The sequence below is a fragment of the Tupaia chinensis genome, unplaced genomic scaffold (assembly GCF_000334495.1).
Source record: "Tupaia chinensis unplaced genomic scaffold, TupChi_1.0 Scaffold140176_1, whole genome shotgun sequence".
NCBI classification, from domain to species: Eukaryota; Metazoa; Chordata; class Mammalia; order Scandentia; family Tupaiidae; genus Tupaia; species Tupaia belangeri.
Window position 1 is genome coordinate 270,155 of NW_006200055.1, and position 21,882 is coordinate 292,036.

The 21,882-nt window shown below is 39.9% G+C and overlaps 1 protein-coding gene across 1 annotated transcript; it reads left to right on the forward strand.

The window, feature by feature from the left end:
- The first annotated feature begins 12,707 nt into the window (after nt 1–12,707).
- LOC102471795 (olfactory receptor 52B6) lies at nt 12,708–13,718 on the forward strand. The gene has a single exon (XM_006162529.1). It carries the CDS (start codon nt 12,708–12,710, stop codon nt 13,716–13,718), a length of 1,011 nt encoding a protein of 336 aa, XP_006162591.1.
- The last annotated feature ends 8,164 nt before the right edge of the window (nt 13,719–21,882 follow it).

Sequence of the window (21,882 nt, forward strand, 5' to 3'; positions counted from 1 at the left end):
CCAGCCACGGGAAGCTTGTCAGCATGAATGCAGAGAAACTCAAGTTGGAACTTAGAGCAGCTGGCATCTTCATGAGGCCTATTCTGTCTATAATGGGGACAATGTGCTTGAAGGTTAATATTTAGGTTGGGAAGCATGAGCCCTCCCATTACCACTGGGCACCAGTCCCCTGCTGACCTGGCCTCTCAGCACTGCCTGGGCTCAATGACCTGCCCTCCTAAGCAGCCTAAACCCTATTCCTCTGTCTCCAGTATTTTTCTTATTTCAGTTTAATCCTTCATTTAACAGTAAGCCTCAACAAAGATTTTTCAGATTTTTCTTACATATACCCTTGATCAGCTAGTATAAGATAGGCTTGGTTTGCACATCACTCATAAATATCTGTGTAGCTAAAACTTAGAATGTTCAAATCCCCACAAATCCTACTACTCCAAGTTATCTTCTTTGTATGACATTACCTATTCTCCTGTTAAAGAAATGACCTCTGATTTTTCCCCATAATTTGGGGATGCTTGTTGAGGGTCATTTGATCCCAACACATGTCCACATGATGAAGAGCTGTTTGCGTCTTTCTAAACAACCCCACTCAAAGACCCATGACTCTCACTATCCAGTACTTCAGGCATTAGGCTCTTCTTTTTTTGTTTTTAAAGAATTGTTTTATTTAACTTTATTTATTTATTTATTTATTTATTTATTTATTTATTTATTTATTTTAATTTGACCAAAGAAGGACAGAGAGAGAAAAAGAAAGTGAAAAAGCAACCTGTCAGGTCCAAGAAACAAACCCTTAAACACCACACCACCTGCCGGCTCCCTTGGGCTCTTCTTATGCCCTTGGAAATCTTATTTTTCTTCTCATAAATGCATACTAATTTAGCGCATACAGTATATGTCTTTAAAGCTCCTATTTATTGTATTACTCCCAAACAAAAACTGATTTCCATGTAATTTTCTCTATGGTTCCTGCTCTTTACTCCTATTACATAAACTCCATGTCCTCTTTAATGATAGTGCTTTAGAAGACAGTGCCATGTGCTTTTGAAGGATTGGGGGAATCTACTGGGAGATGCAGATACTAAAGGAAGGATTGAGAAACAGTGAAAAAAAGAGAATATTGAGAAATCAATCAGTGTACACTGAGTGACAAAAGTAGGACAGTAGGGCTGAGGGACAAACAGATGAGACTGAGACTAGAGAAGTAATGAGGGTCAAGTGGAGTCGGGGGAGAGGCAGTAATAAGGTAGAAGAATGTGGGGAGGGGAAGGACTGGTGACAATGGAAGCTGATGAAAATAACCTGAAGGACAGAAAAAAGGCAAGCCAGGTGTTAGAGGAAACAGGGTTATATAATAGAGGGAGGAAATGAGGTGCATAGGATGAGGGGATGAGGACAGAGAGAGAAGAGAACAAAGGCCTGAAAAGTGGGGAGCTACTGTCAGACATGGTAATAGAAAGTGCGAGCAGAGGGAATCTGAAGGCAGAGGTAAGTGGAGAGGAAACAAGGGAGAGAGCAAAAAGAATGAGGAGCACTGATGGGAGAAGCCAGTATGTTGAGAGGAAGATAAGGGCCTGAGCCATGGATGAGGAGAGTCGGAGGGAGAAATGGAGTGAGAAAGAGATGAAGGGACAGAGTGAGAACCAAAGAAAGAAAATAGTTTTAGAAAAAGAGAAATTTTCTTGAGACAATAGGAGAAAGGATGAAAAGTGGGAATATGATTAGACACCTTGGCGAGATGAGGAAGGAACCTGAGCCACAATGGAGGCAGGGCATGGAGACCCAAGAGTCTATGTCCTAGAGAAGACTGCCAGGGAGCTCCTACAGCCTTCTCATCTCAAGGACACCACACAATGAAGAATCAATGCAGGCTTCTGGCCCTCAGGACCCAGCTTTAATAGGCAGAACAGTGTGGTAGGGAAGATCAGCAGTTCTGGCATAGGACCTGCATTCCACTCTAACTTCAACATCTGTTACCTCTATGACTGCTCGAGTTATTTGCTTTATCTCAATTTCTTTATCAGATAAAATGAGACAAATTCTATAACTACTTCATGGGCTAGAAAACCTACCGTTCTACATCTGGTGCAGTTAGAACTGTACCTTCAGTAGATGGAGATTATTAGTATTATTTACAATTTCCAACACTACCTTCCCTTTGAAATATTTCCATAGTATTTGTCTTCCCAGATATAGCTCTTCCTTTTACATCTAAGGGAAAGTCAGTGATCTGACAAGAATAAAGAGTTGAAAGAGTTGGAAGCCCGAGCCACTGAGTGGACTTTTTAACAAGCAAGCCACATACATGGTTTTTGTGAAGTTCCTGAATCTCACTGCACCTTAGCTCCTTTCTGTGATGTAATATTTTCACATGCACCCTGCCTCCTCTTCAGGGAAACTGGTGGGCTTAATGGACTATGGAAAGAAGGGCTCTAAGGTGCTGGAAGCCCCACCAGTGGGGAAAAGTTGAGGTCTTGATTCTTTCCTGTCACATCCTGTCATTCCAATCCAAAGTACGCCCAAGAACAAATAGAGATTTCTCTCTCTCTTTCTCTCTCTTTCTCTCTCTCTCTCTCTCTCCCCCTCTCCTCATTCCAGCTAAAACATCTGTGAGACAGCCCAGACCAGAAATAGAGATTTCTCTCTCTCTTTCTCTCTCTCTCTCCCCCTCTCCTCTTCCCAGCTAAAACATCTGTGAGACAGCCCAGACTAGAAAGCCTAATCATAGATTGGCTGTCCTCCTGGTAATGACCTTATCCATACACCTGCTTATAGACCTGCTAGATAAGAGATATCACAGAGGTCACTGGGTTAGCTCCCCTATCCACAAACCAAAAGACTTTCAACCACTTACTAGTCTTTTTTGCCTGTAGTTTCTTTCCAGATCCCTGTTGCCTTGGAGCTCCTGTACCAGTCTCTTCTGATAGGACTCCAGATGCTGTATTGCATCAATTGCAGGGCAATTATAAGGTATTTGACTTTCTCCCTTGGGTCATAAACCCTCAGAGGAATCTCCTGATATGTATGCAGGCCTGTCAAATACCAAAGAAGGATGTGCATTCCCTTAGGATTTAGGATTTGGGTGCTGCAGTTACAGTCCATAGAAACTTAGTGACCCATGAGTACCATTAGATACTCAATGGGCCAGACCATCCTTCACACTGCCATCATTATAAGAAAATATGTTGAAAGACCCTTGGTTCTTCTTTTTATCTTCTTTCTTTCCCCCAACAAAGCTTCCTTTGAAGTTGTCCTTCCAACTAGGCATTCATTAATTTGATTTTGGTTTTGTTTTTATTTTCCTGAAGCAGTATAGCAGAGTTAAAAATGTAAACACTGCAATCAAAACAACTATCAAGCCCTCTTGCAATACCGGGAATGTAATTTTGCCTCTGAACTTCAGTTTACTTCTCTGTAAAATGGGAAATCTAATAGTACCCACGCCATAGGATTATTGACATATTTAAGTGATAGATAAGATATTAAGACCTTATAATGACTGTGTCACAGTATGTGCTTAAAAAATTATCTATGGGGCCCAGCAGATAGCATATTGGTTGCCTCGCTGGACTCCCATGTAAGTCCCAGACCTGGCACTCAAAATTCATGCCAGGTGCATTTGTTTGTGTGCACAAATCCTGAGAGGAGAATAGAGGAGAAGAGATTTTGGTGTCGCCATTCCCCCTGGAGGAAAATTTCTCACTTTCTGTCTCTCTGTCTCTTTGTGTGTCTCTGGCAAGCACATGTGCTGTATAACAAAAATCTCTCTCTCTAAAATAAAAAAAAAAAATTAAAAAGCTACTATATGGGTAATCTCTGTATCTTCCATATGATTTTGCTATGAACCTAAAATTGCTCTAAAAGATAAATTCCACTAAAAAAATATAATGACATCTTGGGGCCAGATGGATTTGCAGTAGTAAAACACAATGATCTACAAGGCTTTCCCACATGGGAGAGCTCCCAGTTCAAGGTCTAAGACCTCCCTACGTGTGCTAGGCATGCACTTGCTAGCATGATGATCTGGATGAAAGATGGATCATTATGTTGAGACCCTTTTGGGGGTGCTGTCTCTCTTTCTTTTTCTCTGTCTCTCTCTCATAGAAGAAATAAATATATAACTTTTTTTTTTAAATGGCAACTACTGAAGTTCTATGTTACTGTTTTCTGTTGCTTTCATTTCATGATAGTAAGTTGAGAAATACATAAAGTGACATTGAAGTTAAGGAGACTCTAAATGATAAGATTTCTTTCAATAAAATATGACATGTACTGAAATGATTGACTCTGGTGAAAAGGTTTGGCATAACAGTTTTAAAAAATGAGACCAGCTTGAGATTGAATCTCAATCCTGCTATGCATTAGAAATTTAATTAGAGGGAACAGCAGTTAGTGTAATGGCTATGTCGCTGGACTCCCATGTAGTTGACCACAGTTCACATCACATCCCAGATCCGGTGGCTTAAAACTCACGCCAGGCATCTGTGTGAGTGTGCCCGAGATCCCGAGAGGAGAATGGAAGAGAAGGGATTGCAGCGTGGCCATCCCTTCTGGGGGGTGATTTCTTGCTTTCTGTCTCTCTGTCTCTCTGTCTGGCGAGCGCACGTACCCTATAGCAAAAACCTCTACAAAAGAAAGAAATTTAACTAGAAAGAATTCTTTTCTCTGGGAACATCAGTTTTCTAATTGTGTAACACTGAAAACAATGACTACCTAATTCACAAATTTGGTGTGAGGACTAAATAAAATAATGAAAATAAAAAGCAATTGGCACTTTATTATGTGACAAATACTTAATAAATGTCAACATTAATAATCACTATCATTATCTTTATCATCATGATCATCATCACCACCACCACCATCAATGTTACCAGCAGCATACTCATGTATAATCTTTTGTGGGCCATCCAGTGGCGTGGTTGACAATGTGGCTGGATCCAAAATGGCTGACTACATAGTTTGAGTTCCAAAAACAGCACCTTGAAAAATATGCCAGGCACATGTGTGTGATGCCCAAAATTTCAAAAGGGTGGAGAAGTGGAGTAGAAGGGATTGATATATGACCATCCCCTAAAGGACTGTTTTTTTCATTTCTCCCTCTGCCTCTGCTTTTTTTCCAATGGATTTTTAAAATTTTTTCACATAATGATTGTTCTGTACACAAATTTTATCTTTTTTACTTAATAGTTCCCTAAGAGAGGGAGTACATGAGAGAGAGTGAGAAAGTGAGAAACAGCACTCCCCAAGGAAATCTTTATGCCACAGTCCCCTCTCCATTCATTTTCAGGATTTGGAACATGCACACACACATACCCATTATGTTTTTCAAGCCTCCAGGTCTGATTTGGAACCATAGAGTCGGTCAGGTGGAATCCAGCTGCCCCAACCACCACTCCACTTACTAATCTTGGAGTTTTAATTATGCTTAAAATTTAAGAGAGTAAAGGAGTGTAAACTGTAACTTGACAATCCCACTCCTAGATATATACCCAAGAGAAGTGACATTTTCACACAGAAATTTGTACACAAATGTTTACAGCAGCATTATTTGTAATAGCCCTCCAAATAAAAATAACCCAAATGTCTTTCAATCAATGAATGAAATGGATAAGTAGATTGTATTATATCCATGCAATAAAATATTATTTTGCCATACACAAAAATGAAGTACTGACATGTTACAACACGAGTCAACATTGAAAAAAGTTCCTAAGTTAAGGGAACCCATCTCATGACCACAAATTGTATGATTTCATTTTTTTCAGAATAAGTAAAACTATAGAGACAGAAAACAGATGAGTGGTTTCTAGTACCTGAGGGCACAGGGATATGGGGTGTGACTGATCATGAGCAAAACCATTTTCTTTGGAATGCAAGAAATGATTTGACATTAAAAAAAATAGTGATAATTGTTCAACCTAGTGAATGTACTAAAGGTCACAGCATTTTAAAAGGTAAGTTTTATGATCAGTGAATTATATCTTTTCTTTTTTTGAGAGATTTTTGCCTTAGGGTGTAAGCACTTGCCAGGGAGAGAGAGAACAAGAAACTGACACAACAAAAAAGGTGAGAAATCACTCCCCAGGGATTATGACCACATCACAATCCTTTCTCCTCCATTCTCTTCTTGGGATCTTGGGCACACATGCACATGTGCCCAGCATGAGTTTTAAACCACTGGGTCCAGGACTTGAAACACAGTCTGACATGTCAGAGTCCAGCAACATAACCACTGTGCCATATGCTGGTCCTGAAGTGAGTTATATATTAATTTAAAACAAACAAACAAAACAAAACTTAAGTACAGCCCAGCTCAGAAAAGAAAGTCATCTTTTTTAAAGTTTTTAGTTTTCTTTGGGTGGTTATTGTTTTGTTTTGGTTTTAGGTTATTTTTTGGTTTTTGTTCATTTGTTTTGCTATAGGGCATGAGCATTTGTCAGAGGGAGAAAGAGAGAGAAGGAAAGTAAGATATCACCCACCAGGGGAGGAGATGGCCATACCACAATCCCTCTTCATCTTTCTCCAGTCCCCTCCTGGGATTTTGGGTATGCATGCACACATACCTGGCGTGCTTTTCAAACCGCCAGGTCTAGGACTTAAACCGTGAAGTCAACCATGTGTAATCTAGCTCCTTAACCTCCATGTCACTTGCTGACTCAGAAAGTCATTTTAATTTAATCTAGCTCCTTCACCTCCACGTCACTTGCTGACTCAGAAAGTCATTTTAATTTTGGAAGATCTTGAGACAGATTGATCTTATCACCTGCATCTTCAATAATAGTCTTTAGAGGCAACCTGGTGGCATGGTGGTTAAGGTGGCTGGATCCCACATGGCTTACTGTGTTCTTGAATTCCAGACCAGAGGCTTGAAAACACCAGATGCATGTGTCTGCATACCCAGAATCCTGACAGGAGAGTGGGGGAGAATGAACTGTGGTGTGCTCATGCCCCTTGGAGGTGACTTCTCACTTTCTCTCTCTCTCTTTCTCTCCCTCTCTGTCTCTCCCAGGCTAATACATCCACCCTAAAGCAAATTTTAAAATAATAATAATAATCTTTCATATTTCCACTCTGGTTCTAGTGTTCTAATTTTCTTTTTACTCCTTAATCTAAATGCTTCAACACACCATCATTACCATTTATTTTATTTGTAAAGTCCTTTCATATTCATTGTTTCAACTTGCAGACACAGTAAACACATACATATACACACACCACACACATATTTTTTAGTCCCAACCATAATTTGACACTCTGTGAATCCTTCCCTCATCATACTAGGCAGAATCCTCTGGACTATGGACTCACACACTTTGTATTCACTACTATATTGTAATTAATGGTAGTTGCTCATGGTAAGGAGACATTATTTCTTCACCTATGGACTTTGAATGCTGACCTAGAGAACGATTCAGTCAATCCTTGTCCAATGCTTGAAAGAACAAGATGCACAGTAATCCTACACATCCTTTCCTTTAGGAGGACATATAAATGTAAACGTTTTTAGGGGTACTGAAGAAGTGAAGAGAGAGCCTAAGGTGACAAAGAATCATGGCTTTGAAAAGAGACATTGGGACAGTGATAAATGACAAAAACCCAAGAAACCCAAGAGGCAAATGTTTTTGGAAGAATGGTAGAAAGAGAAAAAAATAAGTAGACTCGAACGCATCAAAAAGAATTTGTTGGAAGAGGAAGTACAAAACAAATTTAACAAAAACTCAGACTAAAGCCTTCTAAGTTGCTGGGCTATTCAAACATTCAGAGTGTCTATCAATAGATTTCCTCTGTCTAGTGCTAAACTCAAGCAAATACTTATGTGTCTCAGATCCTGTGTTAGACAGGGAACACTGGCTCATGTAGTAGAGGAGAATCTTGGAGCTAAGGAAGGGATAGATACATAGAACCAAGAGAGTTCCTTTTCCCAAAGGAGAGGAATGAACACTGCATGAGGCAAGACCTGAGATTCCACTTAATATATTAAGGAAGCCTAAGGTGTGTGTCAAGTGTGGAATTGAGAACCTGTGAATATAAGAGGGTGACATAGAAGAGGTAAGTCTGGGCCAGATATTTTTAGGATGAAGAGAAGGTATTATGCAGGAGAGGATGAGAAAAGGGTACCAGATACATGGACAACTCTAGCGAAGTTCAAAGAGGGGCAGAGGACTAAAGAGAAGAATGAGGTAGGATAGCTAGAGTGTATTTTCCTGGAGAGTGGGATGAGAGAAGATCAATTTAGAGGGTTATGTTCCAGGCAAGGATGGAGAGATAGGTGAGTAAATGATGAATGGCTTCTAAGCTCACTGCACAAATCATAAACTGCACATGGGTTTCATCCTTACACATTGAGGAACAGCGGAAGGAAAATTAAACTGCAGTACACAAGGATAAATGGGTCAAGTTCCTGGACAGAGAGGTCACGTAAAGGATTCAAAAATAGATTATAGAAATTTCCTGCAATAATAGAAAGGATACTCTCTTCAGTAGAAAGACAAGAATTAAAGGATGGGGAGGATATCCAAAGTAGAGACAAAAGAAGATAAAAGAGTTTATGCTTGAGAGTCTGGACTTCTCTGTTGTTGCAGAGATAAGCCCGTCTGCTGCACTGGAGCTTGAAGGAGAGGAAAGAAGAGATGAGTTGAAACTATTATTTTAGTGGTTAGGACACCAATAAATAATGAGTCTAAGGAAGTAACCGATAAGCAATGGAAACTGCTTAGATGTTTAGTGGTTCAGTTATGTAAATTTATCAAATAAAAATCTGCTGCCTAAAAAATTGAAACTAAGAACACAAACAAGAATGAAAAATTCCCAACTACTGAGGAAATAAAACGTGGTGAAACGTGGTCAGTATCATTTAAGTTCCTGACCAATGAACTCTGGCTGGCAACTTTGAAGTCTGAAGTCAAATGAACATGAATAAGATCTAGCTCTGTTCTTATATTTGAAGCATCTAACTTTGCATAGTCTACCTCTGCCCTGATTTTACTCTTAAAAAATGTAAATTCCCTTGGTGCCCAAAGGCTGTTATTTGGAGGAGATACACGAGATGGGAAAAGACGTTCCAAAGGTAACAGAAGGAGGAACAAGAGAGTCTAACATATAAGGAGTGAAAGGCTGAAAGAAAAGGAGCTGCCAGACAGACATGAAAAGTGGTGTTAGTAGATTGCTTATCAGTTTTGAGGTGTGCAAACTTCAGTAGGTGCCTAAACTGGGATGAAAAGAAAAATCACCAGGATGAAGGACAGGAAGATACCATGAACATAGGCTGCCTCAGAGGTGTGTTATTAGGAGAAAAGCTGGGTTTTGCAGGTGTTGATGTCTCCAGCAAAGGTGGGAGCATGCAGTAGAAGATGAGCATGACGAATGATGCTCCAGGAAGAGTGAGCACAGCAAATGATACTTACTATAGACAAGAGAAAAAACAGGAATAGAAGGTCTATCATTATAAACCTGGAGTTCTGTGGTATTGGCAAGTGTTTTCATCAATGTCAACTTACATGGCTGAGTGGGTAGGAACTTCCATTCCATCATCTTTTGAACATTAACTAAGAAAATTCTATTTCAGACACAACTGAATAAGATAGAGTCTGGTCTCAGGGAGCTCACAATATATGGGACTGAAAATATTTCAGTGTAGTAAGTGTAAAAAGAAAGAAAACTGGGGACCAGCAGTTAGCGTAATGGCTATGTCGCTGGACTCCCACATAGTCGACCGTGGTTCGCGTCCACGGTTCGCGTCCCAGACCCGGTGGCTTAAAACTCACACTGGGGCGCGTGTGCGTGCGTGCCCAAGATCCCAAGAAGAGAATGGAGGAGAAGGAATTGTGGTGTGGCCATCCCCCCTGGGGGGGTGATTTCTTGCTTTCTGTCTTTCTGTCTGGCGAGTGCACGCACCCTGTAGCAAAAACGTCTCCAAAAAAAAAAAAAAAGATCACAGAATAAGGCCAGACTTAGGAACATACATGCTTTGCCGTCTGAGTAGAGAAATCAGAAAGTGTGTATGTACCTATGTGTTTGTGTAGTGACTATTTTAGGTAATGGGCAAGTGTTATCTATAATCAAGAAAGTGTGTGTTCAAACTTAGCTTCTGGAAACATAACTTTTACATGGAGAATGGTCTCAAGACCAGAAGAACTACAGGCTAGAAGGTCAATTGGGAAGTCTTTGGATAAGTGGAAGTGGAGCCTGGAAAACAGTATGGATGGTAAACCTACATTTGGGTGGTATTACCACATGTGGGTTAAATGAAGCACAAGAGTGGGTACGTCTGTCCAGGGAGAGTGAAAAGTGAGGAGAGGATGGAAGCAGATGGATAGGAAACACCAACAGTAAATCATCCTGCAAAGGTCACTTCAGTGAGGCCTCTGATGTCTGGGAACAAGAGAAGAATCAGTAAGAGGAGTGAGAAAAATCAAAGTTAAAAGAGCCGTGTCATGGAAGGAGTGATTTTTAAAGGAAAAAGGAAGGACAAAAACAGTAACTAGTAGAATAAGATGTTTTATTGTAACTGTTGTTAATTTATTGTCAAGGTAAAAATAATTTGAGTGTTCTTAAATACAGTAATAGCGTTAAAAATCTAGGAACCTAGGAGAAATCGAAGATGTAGAATAAAGAGAATAGTTTATGGCACAAAGTCCCTGAAGTGATAGAAAAAAAAAGAACATTTAGAATATAGGTGCAGAAATTATTCTTAAAGATGTATATACATGCATGGATACACACATAGATAAACAAACATATACACATATACTTATGCATATATAAGTATACATGCATGTACTTATATGTGTGTATATGTTTGTTTTCTAAATAACATAAAAGAGCTTTAATATGCCCAGATAAAGTAAATATATTAGCTCTATGACAAAGGAAACATTAAAAAGCAGAGGGACATTAATACCACATTTTCTGAGACTGGAGGAAATGCAGAGGAGGGTGGATGCAGAAATAAGATCTAAGTACAGTAATATAAGAAGCTGGCTCCTATAGCAGGAGAAAATTTAGCTGAGAGAAAGAGAAGCTGCATTTGGCATTAATAAAAGTTGTATATTTGTTGTGAGAATAATTGAATAAGACAGACGTTGTCAGTGGCCTAATACATAGTGACGACTACCTGTATGGTTGTGTCCTTTTCTTTACATCCTGACTATAAGAGCTGGGGACAACACTCATTAGATTTAGTTAAAGTATAAACACATCATGCTGAATTCAGCAGAAATACATGGAACCTGAAAACTTAATGGTTTGGGCAGAAGTGATAGACATTTATTAATAGAGTAGGTAGGGAAAAAAGTTTAAAAAGTTTTTACATCCACGTTTTACAAACTTTAACATGAATCAGAATCCCTGGAGGGCTTGCCCCTACCCAGATCTTCTAATTCACTAAGTGTGTGGGAAGGCCCAACAATTTACAAGTTCCTTGGATGCCGATGAGCTAGTCTGAATACCACACTTCAGAAGCTTGTTCTGCATCTTCCTTCCCTCTCTGGGCAAAGAACCACATTGCACAGCCACAGAGGGGACTACTGAGGAACCACCATTCAATTTTTTTTTTTTTTTGAGAGAGAGAGAGATTTGCTATAGGGTACTGAACTGAACAGAGAGACAGAGAGACAGAAAATGAGAAATTACCCCATGGAGGGATGGCCATGCCACCATCCCTTCTCCTTCATTCTCCTCATGGGATCTTGGGTACACAGGTACATGCACCCAATGTGAGTTTTAAGCAGCTAGGTCTGGGAGTCCACCACCATAACCATTATGCCATCTGCTGGTCTCATACCATACACATTTTTTTTAATTAATTTTTTTTTCATTTCATTTTCTTCCATACATTCAATCACATTATTATTTGTCTTACAAAATGGATATTTCAACAGGTGAACATTTCTCCCTAGTCCATACCATACAATTTAATAAGGCTTCCACAGACAAAATTTCATTTACTATTCCAGCAGACCAATAACTATGCTCATTTTAAAAATGTGAAAATTGTTATTCAGAGGAGACAGAGGCAGAGTAGATCTCTGACCCAGGTTTTTCACAACCTCTTTCACTGCCTGTTCTAAATGTTGCAGCCACCTTCAGTTTCTCCATCTTTATCAGAGTATGTGTGCCTGGGTGAAAAGAGATACGGGGTCTCTGAAATGCTCGTGGCTCTCAACTTTACTCTTCCACAGTCAGCTGAGCAGCAGCAGGTGTGGGAAAGCAGTCTTCTGTGAAGAGCTCATTACCTTTCACACACACGTAGAGATTTGTAAAGACTGTTTGATGCTCTAGAGATCACCATTTTGTTGTTGGTGGTGGTGGTGGTTTTTGTTTTTTGGTTTTTTGGTTTTCAGAATCTGTGGCACTGTGTGGAGTCTAACACTGGTTTCATGTCCCGTAGTTTTCTAAAAGTTTTGCAGCTCTGTTGAGAGCTTCTAAATAAGGTTGAAGAGCCTATCTATGGGCAGAGTCTATAACTGTTGTTAATGTTTTGTTTGTTGGGTTAAAAAGATTCGAATGCTCTCAAATACAGTAATAAAGATAAATAAGCTTATTAACTTTATGTAACTGTGGCATTATGCAGAGCCCGTGCATGATTGTCTGCAGAGAACATGCCTGAATGTGGAGCCCTTAACTGTTACAAGGGCTCTGAATAGGTGTAGGCCTTGTGACTATTTGCAAGCTTTAACGTGCACAAAGTCTGAAGCTATTTTTCTCCTATGGCACAGGTGAGGGCTCTACAGAAAATCATGGCTCTTTTATCTGCTGACAGCCTAGCTGCTGTGAACAGCTCTGACACACGCACAGCAGGCTGCCTGCTCACTGGCATCCCTGGGCTGGAGCATCTACACATCTGGTTCTCCATCCCCTTCTGCACTATGTACATAGCTGCCCTGGTGGGTAATGGCATTTTGATTTCTGTCATCCTCTCCCAGCCAAGTCTGCAGGAGCCCATGTACATATTCTTGTGCATGCTGGCCAGTGCTGACATCTTACTCTCCACCTCCACCATGCCCAAGGTGCTGGCCAACTTCTGGTTAGGCTCCAGCTACATTTCCTTTGATGGCTGCCTCACTCAGATGTTCTTCATCCACTTCCTCTATGTGGCAGACTCTGCTGTCTTACTGGCCATGGCCTTTGACCGCTATGTGGCCATATGTTCTCCCCTACGATATGCCACAATCCTCACAAGCAAGGTTATTGGGAAGATCGCCATGGCCACCCTGGCGCGCAGCTTCATCATCATGTTTCCATCCATCTTTCTCCTCAAGCGCCTGCATTACTGTCGGATCAACATCATTGCACACACATTTTGTGAGCACATGGGCATCGCCCGTCTGTCATGTTCTGACATCTCCATTAACGTCTGGTATGGATTGGCAGCTGCTCTTCTCTCCACAGGCCTGGACATCATCCTTATTGCTGTCTCCTACATCCACATCCTCCGAGCTGTCTTCCACCTCTCCTCTGGAGATGCCCGGTCCAAGGCCCTGAGCACTTGTGGATCTCACCTCTGTGTCATCCTACTCTTCTATATCCCTGCCCTCTTTTCTGTCTTTGCTTACAGGTTTGGTAGGAAATATATCCCACGCTATGTCCACATCCTCCTGGCCAACCTCTATGTGGTCATCCCACCTATGCTCAATCCCATTATTTATGGAGTAAGAACCAAGCAAATTATGGAAGGGGCTAGGCATTTGTTTTCAAACCTGGCCAAAAGTTCTAAATAAATGCCTCACTAGACACGTTTCTGTACTTATCAATTGTCCAGTATTCATCCTATCCTCATCTTTACGTCTTCTAATTATTCCCATTTTATTTTCATCCATTCCCCATTCCATTTAAATATGTCACCTATCAAACCTATCTCTGACTTTTTTCTTAGAAATCTATAGTAATATCCAGGACTAGCAGATGGTGTAATTATTACGCTGGACTCCCACGTAGTTTACTACAGTCCGAGTCTTATATTGGCAGCTTAAAACTCATGTCGGGCACATGTGTGTGCATGCCCAAAGCCCTGAGAAGAATGGAGGAGAAGAAATGTGCCATCCCCCCGAGGGGTGATTTCTCACTTTCTGTCTCTGTCTCTCCAGCAACCATATACGACCTATACCAAAAATGTCTCTACAAAAAAAAATAAATACATAAAAGAAATCTATAGTAATATCCATCCTAGTCTCTTCAATTATTCAAATGCGTTCTGACCCTCCAGCTCAAGAAATACTAACTGTTCAAAAGAAATCTGGAAACTTACCATAACTTATTATTCAAATAGGACTTTTCCCAGCATCTACTTACATTCGTTCCCTAATGTATTTTTATAATTTTGACATTTATTTTCCAGTTCAACATCTTTCTTACAATGGGAGCCCCTGACAAATATCATGTCTAAAAAATTCTAGTCCTATGAGATGATAACTATATGTCTTACTGCCTCACAAACCCAAGAACATATATATGTATACCCAAGTAGAGAGATACTAACACATAGTTGTATGTATGTGTGGACACATCTATTCACCTACTTAAATACAAATGTATACACGCAGAAACTTTTATCAAATAAACCTAGACTACTATAACCTGTTTTGGACACAATTTTCTTCAAAATGTAGATAACTGTACAGGAATTATCCTTTTCCTCTCAAATATGTTTTATATTTAAATATTATATCCATTATTGGACCAACAAATGGTGTAACACTTACATCCCTGGACTCCCACGTAGTTGACCATGGTTGGAGTCCTGGACCCAGTGACTTGAAACTCACTTTGGGCACATGTGCGTGCGTGCCCAAGATCCCCAGAGGAGAATGGAGGAGATGGGATTTCAACGTGGCCATCCCCCCAGGGGGTGATTTCTCACTTTATGTCTCTCTGTCCATTATTAGACCAACAAATGGTGTAACACTTACATCCCTGGACTCCCACGTAGTCGACCGCGGTTCACGTCCCGGACCCGGTGGCTTAAAACTCACGCCGGGCACGTGTGCGTGCGTGCCCAAGATCCCGAGAGGAGAATGGAGGAGAAGGGATTGCGGCGTGACCATCCCCCCTGGGGGGTGATTTCTCGCTTTCTGTCTCTCTGGCAAGCACACGCACCCTATAGCAGAAATATCTCTTTTAAAAAATCATATTCATTATTAAAATTAGAAGTTAAGCAAGTATCTCATCGTGAGGGCAGCCCAACTTGTCAAGTTTGCCTTTGGTACCTGGGGCCCTGCATATTCTAATGAACGGCAGTTGCCACAGCATAATCAAGTTCTTTCCAGGCTCTTCTCTGCCTTGATGAAGCACACACTAGTAAGACTCTACTGCTTTCTAATTGCTTACAAAAACATTCAAAGCCTCGAAGTAGTGAATTTTTTTATTATAAATAATAGGGGAAACTGTGAAAACAAAATTAATGAATGCTTAACTTCGTGTTCGTCGAGCACATGTTATGCTTCCATTCAACTATACTAATTTATTTATTTATTTTTAGAGATTTTTGCTATACAGCACATGCGCTCACTAGAGAGACAGAGAAACAGAAAGTGAGAAATCACTCCTCAGGGGGGCTGGACACTCAGCAATGCCTTCTCCTTCATTCTCCTCTCAGAATTTTGGGCATGTGCACACACACACACACGCCTGGCATGATTTTTAAGACACCGGGGACGGGACTCAAACTCTAGTTAGCTACATGGGAGTCTAACAAAGTAACCATTACTCCATCTGCTAGTCCCAAATTAATTATGCTTAATATGTCAAATGTGGGGCATATTTTTCTTTATTTTAAATTGTTGGTTCTTAATATGTGAGATGTGGGCATATTTTTCTTTATTTTAAATTGTTGGGGAGAGTGGAAGCCAACAGAGGCTAAGGCCTCCATAGCAACATCTGCTAGCCAATTCTTTTGGTACTTACCATTGAAGATCCTGATATCTTTCTTCTGTGCTTGGGACTATAGGTTTCTTTCATTTCCCACTGAGATAAGGGAACTAAAGAAAAGAATTAGCAAAGAGAAGTAGGGTGGCAAGGTCAGCATAATGGAAAGATAAGGATAACTTCACCAGAGAAAACAGGGCTATGAATCTCACCACATTTTCAACAACATGTCCTCTGACCACAAGCTATGTGACTCAGCCAGGAGCAGTTGCAGTTTAAGGACCAGTCAAAACCAGTTGTAGCCAAGACAGCAGACCAAAGTTAACCTGGAGACGAGCTATACCTTGTTTCTATGCTAAAAATCACACCCCTGGCTGAAAAGTTAGGATGCTGTTAAACTAAACTATGCTGGCCTAAAACAGCTGCTGTACTCCCACACTTAGATTCTTATGGATAAATGGAAATTGTACATGTTAGTCTATCTTTCTGAGCTGGTTACTAAGTTACAGTCAATCACACTAGTCATACTTCAGTCAATCACAGAAAGCCCACCTTTTAGTCTGTTCATGTGGCCTACCATCCACCTGTAACCAATGATCTCTCTACCTCACTAATGTTTTTTTGAACAACACTTTCCCTGTTCATGTCATTTTCCCGCTTGGTTTGTTTAAATTTGTTTTTTAACAATGATGTGTGAAGACACATGAACAACTACCATGCCTGTGTGGAAAAATATCCTCTTCTATATGCCTTGACCTCACTATCTTCTTCCTGGTGTCCCAGAATACACGCCTGACCCAGCTAGAGGGGGCTGTGACTGTACTCTGAATTAGCCTATACACTGACTATGGAGTATAGAACCATCTTGTAACAAACTCTTCTGCTTTCCCATTTCCAACTTACTCTTTAATTATTTCCTGGGCAAAGTCAAGCACCCTTGTCCTGAGGAGTCCCAAACCTCCTCTAGTGACACCACCACTCTAGAACTGGTGTTACTGTATTCCTGAACAAATCACAGCCTGGGACTGACACTATGGATTTTGAATTTGGCTCTTTCAGCAGGCTTTTCTGGTATCTCCTATCCCTTAACCCACTTAAGCATCCCATGCTTTCTTTTTCTTCCTTCCAACTCCCCCAGAGATTTCACTGCTGCCCAGATCTGCATGTGTAGGCTGAGATCCGTGAAGCCTGACAGCCTGGCAGCCTTCACCTCCTACTGGGAGGCTTTTACGACAAGCAGACTTCAACAGTTGGTTGGTGTTGGGTGCAGTAATGTAGGAAATTTTGCCAGATTAAAATGTAAACTGAAGGAGGGTGTAGTGGTTAACGCACTAGACTACTATGTGACCCATCTCAGTTGGAGCTCTGCACCCAGGGACTTGAAAATTATGCCAGACACATGTGCAAGTGTGCCCCAAATCCCAGGATAAGAGTAGAGGAGAAGGGATTGCAGCATGGTTCTCTTCTCTAGAGGCTGATTTCTCACTTTCCCTCTCTGTCTCTCCCCTGTGAGTGCACATGCCCTATGACAAAAACCTTAAACAAGAAATAAATATAATAAAAAATGTAATCCAAAGGCCAGTAGGTGGTGTGGTGGTTAAGGTGCTGGACTCCCACATGGTTCAAGTCCTGGACCTAGCGACTTGCTTTCTCACTTTTCCTCTCTCTCTCTGTCTCTCTCTGGTGAGTGCATGTGCTTTGTCACAAATTTTTAAAATAACAATAATAATAAGTAAAATTAAATAAATAATTCTTTTTTAAAAATGTAACCCAAGCTTGGGGAGACAACCCAGAAAAGCTGTTCTTGGGCCTTGTCTACAGGCTTGTGTCTAGTGTACTCTAGTACAGGAAGTGAAGTGAGGTAAGAGAGACAGAAGCCTTGGATAAACACTGAGCCATCAGGCAAGAGTAGACTGAGATCAGCAGATTACATGACCCCTTCCTTTGTTGCTTCAGGAGGTAAGCCCAGTTTGTTCTTCATTCCTTTCTTTTCTTTCATTTTTTTCCTTTCTTTTGTTCTTTATTTCTCTTTCTCTCTTCTTTCTTTCAGTTAGAGCTTTATTGAGATGCAGATGCTTTTCTTACAATGTGGTTGATTACAGTAAACCTACTATAAATTAAAACTACCACACATTGACAATGCATTCAATACATCTAAACTACTGAATAGTATAGTATAGCGTAGCCCACCTCAAATATGCTCAGAACACTTGCATTAGCATACAGCTAGGTAAAACCATCTAACAGAAAGCCTTTGTTTTTTTCCTAGGATTTTATTATAGGGAACATTGGACCTGATGGAAAGAGACAGAAAGAGGGACAGTGAGAAATCACCCTCGGGGTGATGGCCATATCGCTGTCCTTTTGCCTCCATTCTCCTCTTGAAATTTTGGGCACACACGCACATGCACTTGGTATGATTTTCAAGCCACCTGTCTGGAACTCAAACAACAAGTGGTTATATGGGAATCCAGTGCCCTAACTACCATACCACCTGCTGAGACACACAATGCCTATTTTATAACAGTGTTAGATATCACATGTGATTTATTGAATACTATATTAAAAGTGGAAAACAGAAAGGTTGTATGGATACTGGAAGTATGGTTTCACCTAAATATTTATTGCTTTTTTTAGCATGATAAAATCTTTAAATCATCATAAGCTGAGCCATTGCAAGTGGGAAACGGTCTGTATAATTCACATATTACACAATTCACCTCTTCTGCATATAAAAGTCCATATTTTTAAAATTATATTCACAGGGCTGTGCCATCACCACAATCAATTTTAGAACATTACCATTACCTCCCCCCCCCTGAAAATCATATCCTTTAGCAATCACTCTCCCTTTTTTCCTAGCTACTAGTCTGGGTAACCAGTAATTTACTTTTCATCTCTATTGTTTTGCTTATTCAGGACATTTCATGTAAATGAAATTATGTGTCTTTTTATGTCTGACTTATTTCACTTATCATAATTGTTTGCAAGGTTCATTTACATTATGATATATATCAGAACTTCATTTCTTTCTTAGCTGAATAATATGTCATTGTATGGATATGCAACTTTTATGTATTCGTTTGTTAGATGGTAGTACATTCAGATTCTTTATACTTTTTGGCTGTTATGAATGATGCTGCTACGAACATTCTGGTAGAAGCTGTTATGTGAAATTATGTTTTCATTTCTCTTGGACCTAGAAGGCCTCTCTGCTGGTATATTGAGTTCTTGTAAACAAAGCACAACCAAGCTTCTGAGTCTATTTCCATAAGAAATAGCTGAGTCACAGCCATCATGGCTGCTGTACTTCAGTGTATCACAGCCAGCTCACTGTTTAAACTGTGTCCAAATAGGCAGACACTAAGCTGTCATCGACCCGGCTGTTTCTCGCCTCACTTCTCTCACTTCCATATTTCTCTCTGTCACTTTCTTTTTCCTGCCTATAAATGTCACTCAACCATGGAGCAACCCCACGTTCCTCCAAACAAGTTCTGGGGCTTCTCTATTCACAAATCATTCCTGACTCGATGAAACTGCTAAATTAAATTTGTCTAAAAAAAAATTTTTTTAACAATACCTAGGAGACATATTATAACTATATACACTTTTAAGAACGAATAGGCTGTTTTCCAAAGCAACTTATCTTATATTTCCAGCAGCACCAAATAAGGGATCCAATTTCTCCACATCCTCACCAAAACTTATTTGATTCTGGCCATCAGAGTGTGTGAAAGTGGTACCACATTGGGGTTTTGATTGGCATTTCTCTAGTGGCTAATGATGGTAAGCCCAATTCTTTTCTAGCTCGCATTTGGCTCTGGGAATTGAAATAGCAGTTCAATGTTGGAATGATTACATTAATGAAAAACTTACATTAAAGAAAATCTAGTTCCTTTATGTGGTTATACACTATTTCTATCATAGTATTTTTGGATGAGATTAAATTTAAATAGGCTAACTTCAAGGAAGGCAGATTGTCCTCCATAGCGTGGGTAGGCCTTGTCCAATCAGTTGAAAGTCTGAATAGAACAAGAAACTGACCTCCTACAGCTGAGGAGGAATCCTGTTAGCAAACAGCCTGTAGCCTTAAATTGCACACAGGCTCTTTCTCAGTCTCCAGCCTACTCCACATTTTAGACCTGCTAACCTCTATAATCACAAGTCACATCTTTAAAATAAATCACTCTATATACATATACGCATCCTATCAGTTCTATTTTTCTGAAGAACCATGATAAATACCAACACCTCAGAGTAAGTACTAACTTGTTACCATCACTTTGGCTTCTTATGCATTAACGTCATTCTTACCATTAAGCAATTGCTCATTGTATTCTCCACACCAATGTCCTTTGATTAACTTTTACTTATTTCTTTCTTTTCTCTCTCTTTTTTTTTTTTTTTTTTTAGAGAGAGAGAGATTTTTACTATAAGGTATGCGTGCTTGCCAGAGAGAGCAAGAAATCGCCTCCGAGAGTTGGCCATGCCACAATCTCTTCTCCTTCATTCTCCTCTCAGGATTTTGGGGATGCATGCACACGTTCCCAGCATGAATTTTAAGCTGAGTTTTAAGCTACTGGGTCTGAGACTCAAACCCGGTTGACTACATGAAGTCTAGTGATGTAACCATTATGATATCTGCTGGTCCCAACTCCAACCTATTTCTATAGTTTGAATGTACACTCCCAAACTGTGTATGTTAAGATATAGTTTCCATTATGATGCTGTAAAGAGGGCAGGACCTAATCTGACTATAGTAATAAGAGGTAGAGTGTTTGGGAGGTGGTGAATGAGATAAGGTCATCAGAGAAGAGCCCCCATAATTAAATCATGAGAGTTTTGCAAGAAGAATGAGCCAGATCAGCATAGACCAAGATACACATGCTCCAGCTCTCTTGCTATGTGATGGTCTTTTATTCCTTAGGACTCTGTAGAGTGTTCCTACTAACAAGAAGACCTCACCAGGACCAGCAGGTGCTGTGGTGGTTGAGATGTTGGATTCCTATATGACTGACTATGGTTCAAGTCCTGGACCTGCTAGTTTGCTTTCTCACTTTCTCTCTTTCTCTCTCTCTCGTCAAAATTTTAAAAAATAATAATGATAAATTAAATTAAATTAAATAATTCTTTAAAAAATACATAAATAAAGAAGACCTCATCAACAAAAAATCCTTTTCTAGAGCCAGATGTGGCTCTTTGACCTCAACCTCCAAAATCATGGGCTTTATCTGTATTTTCTGTATATTACCCAGATTCAGGTATTCCTGGTATTTTTTTAAAGATTTATTTATTTATTTAACTTAATTTTATTTGGTATTATTATTATTATTATTTTAACTTTAGCACAGAGAGAGAGAAAGGAAAAGTGAGAAAACAAGCTGCCAGGTCTGGGATTCAAACCATGGTTGACCATGTGGGAATCCAGTACCTTAGCCACCACACCATCTGCTAGCCCCAAGTATTCCTGTTATTAACAAGAGAAAATGAACAAAACCCCACAAAATTCCTGGTTCTATAAGGATATATTCCTCTAAGAAATATCATTAAACCAATAAGTTGGAATAAGTGTCCCCATTTATGCTCTTAATGTGTGTTCTCTTCTATCTCAAAGCTATCATAATATAATATGTTTCAGTTACTTGTTAATTTGTGCATCTCCTTGTTATCATGGAAGTCCTCCAATAAGAAAAAACAAATTCTGTCTTTTTTTTTAATTTTTAGATTTAGTTTTAGACTAAGAGTCATCCTAGGTATCTCCTTTAACCTCTTAATTCATTCATATGAATTTCGTTAAACTGTCCTATTTTTTAAAGTATTTAATCATCTTAACTCATGCCAGGCACGTGTGCGTGCGTGCCCAAGATCCCAAGAGGAGAATGGAGGAGAAGGGATTGCAGCGTGACCATCCCCCCTGGGGGGTGATTTCTCGCTTTTTATCTCTCTGTCTCTCTCTGTCTGTCTGGCGAGCACACATGCCCTATAGCAAAAACTTCTCAATAAATAAAAAATAAAAAAATA

Coding starts and splice junctions, on each gene's coding strand:
- LOC102471795 (XM_006162529.1), top strand. CDS start 12,708: ATGGCACAGGTGAGGGCTCTACAGAAAATCATGGCTCTTTTATCTGCT.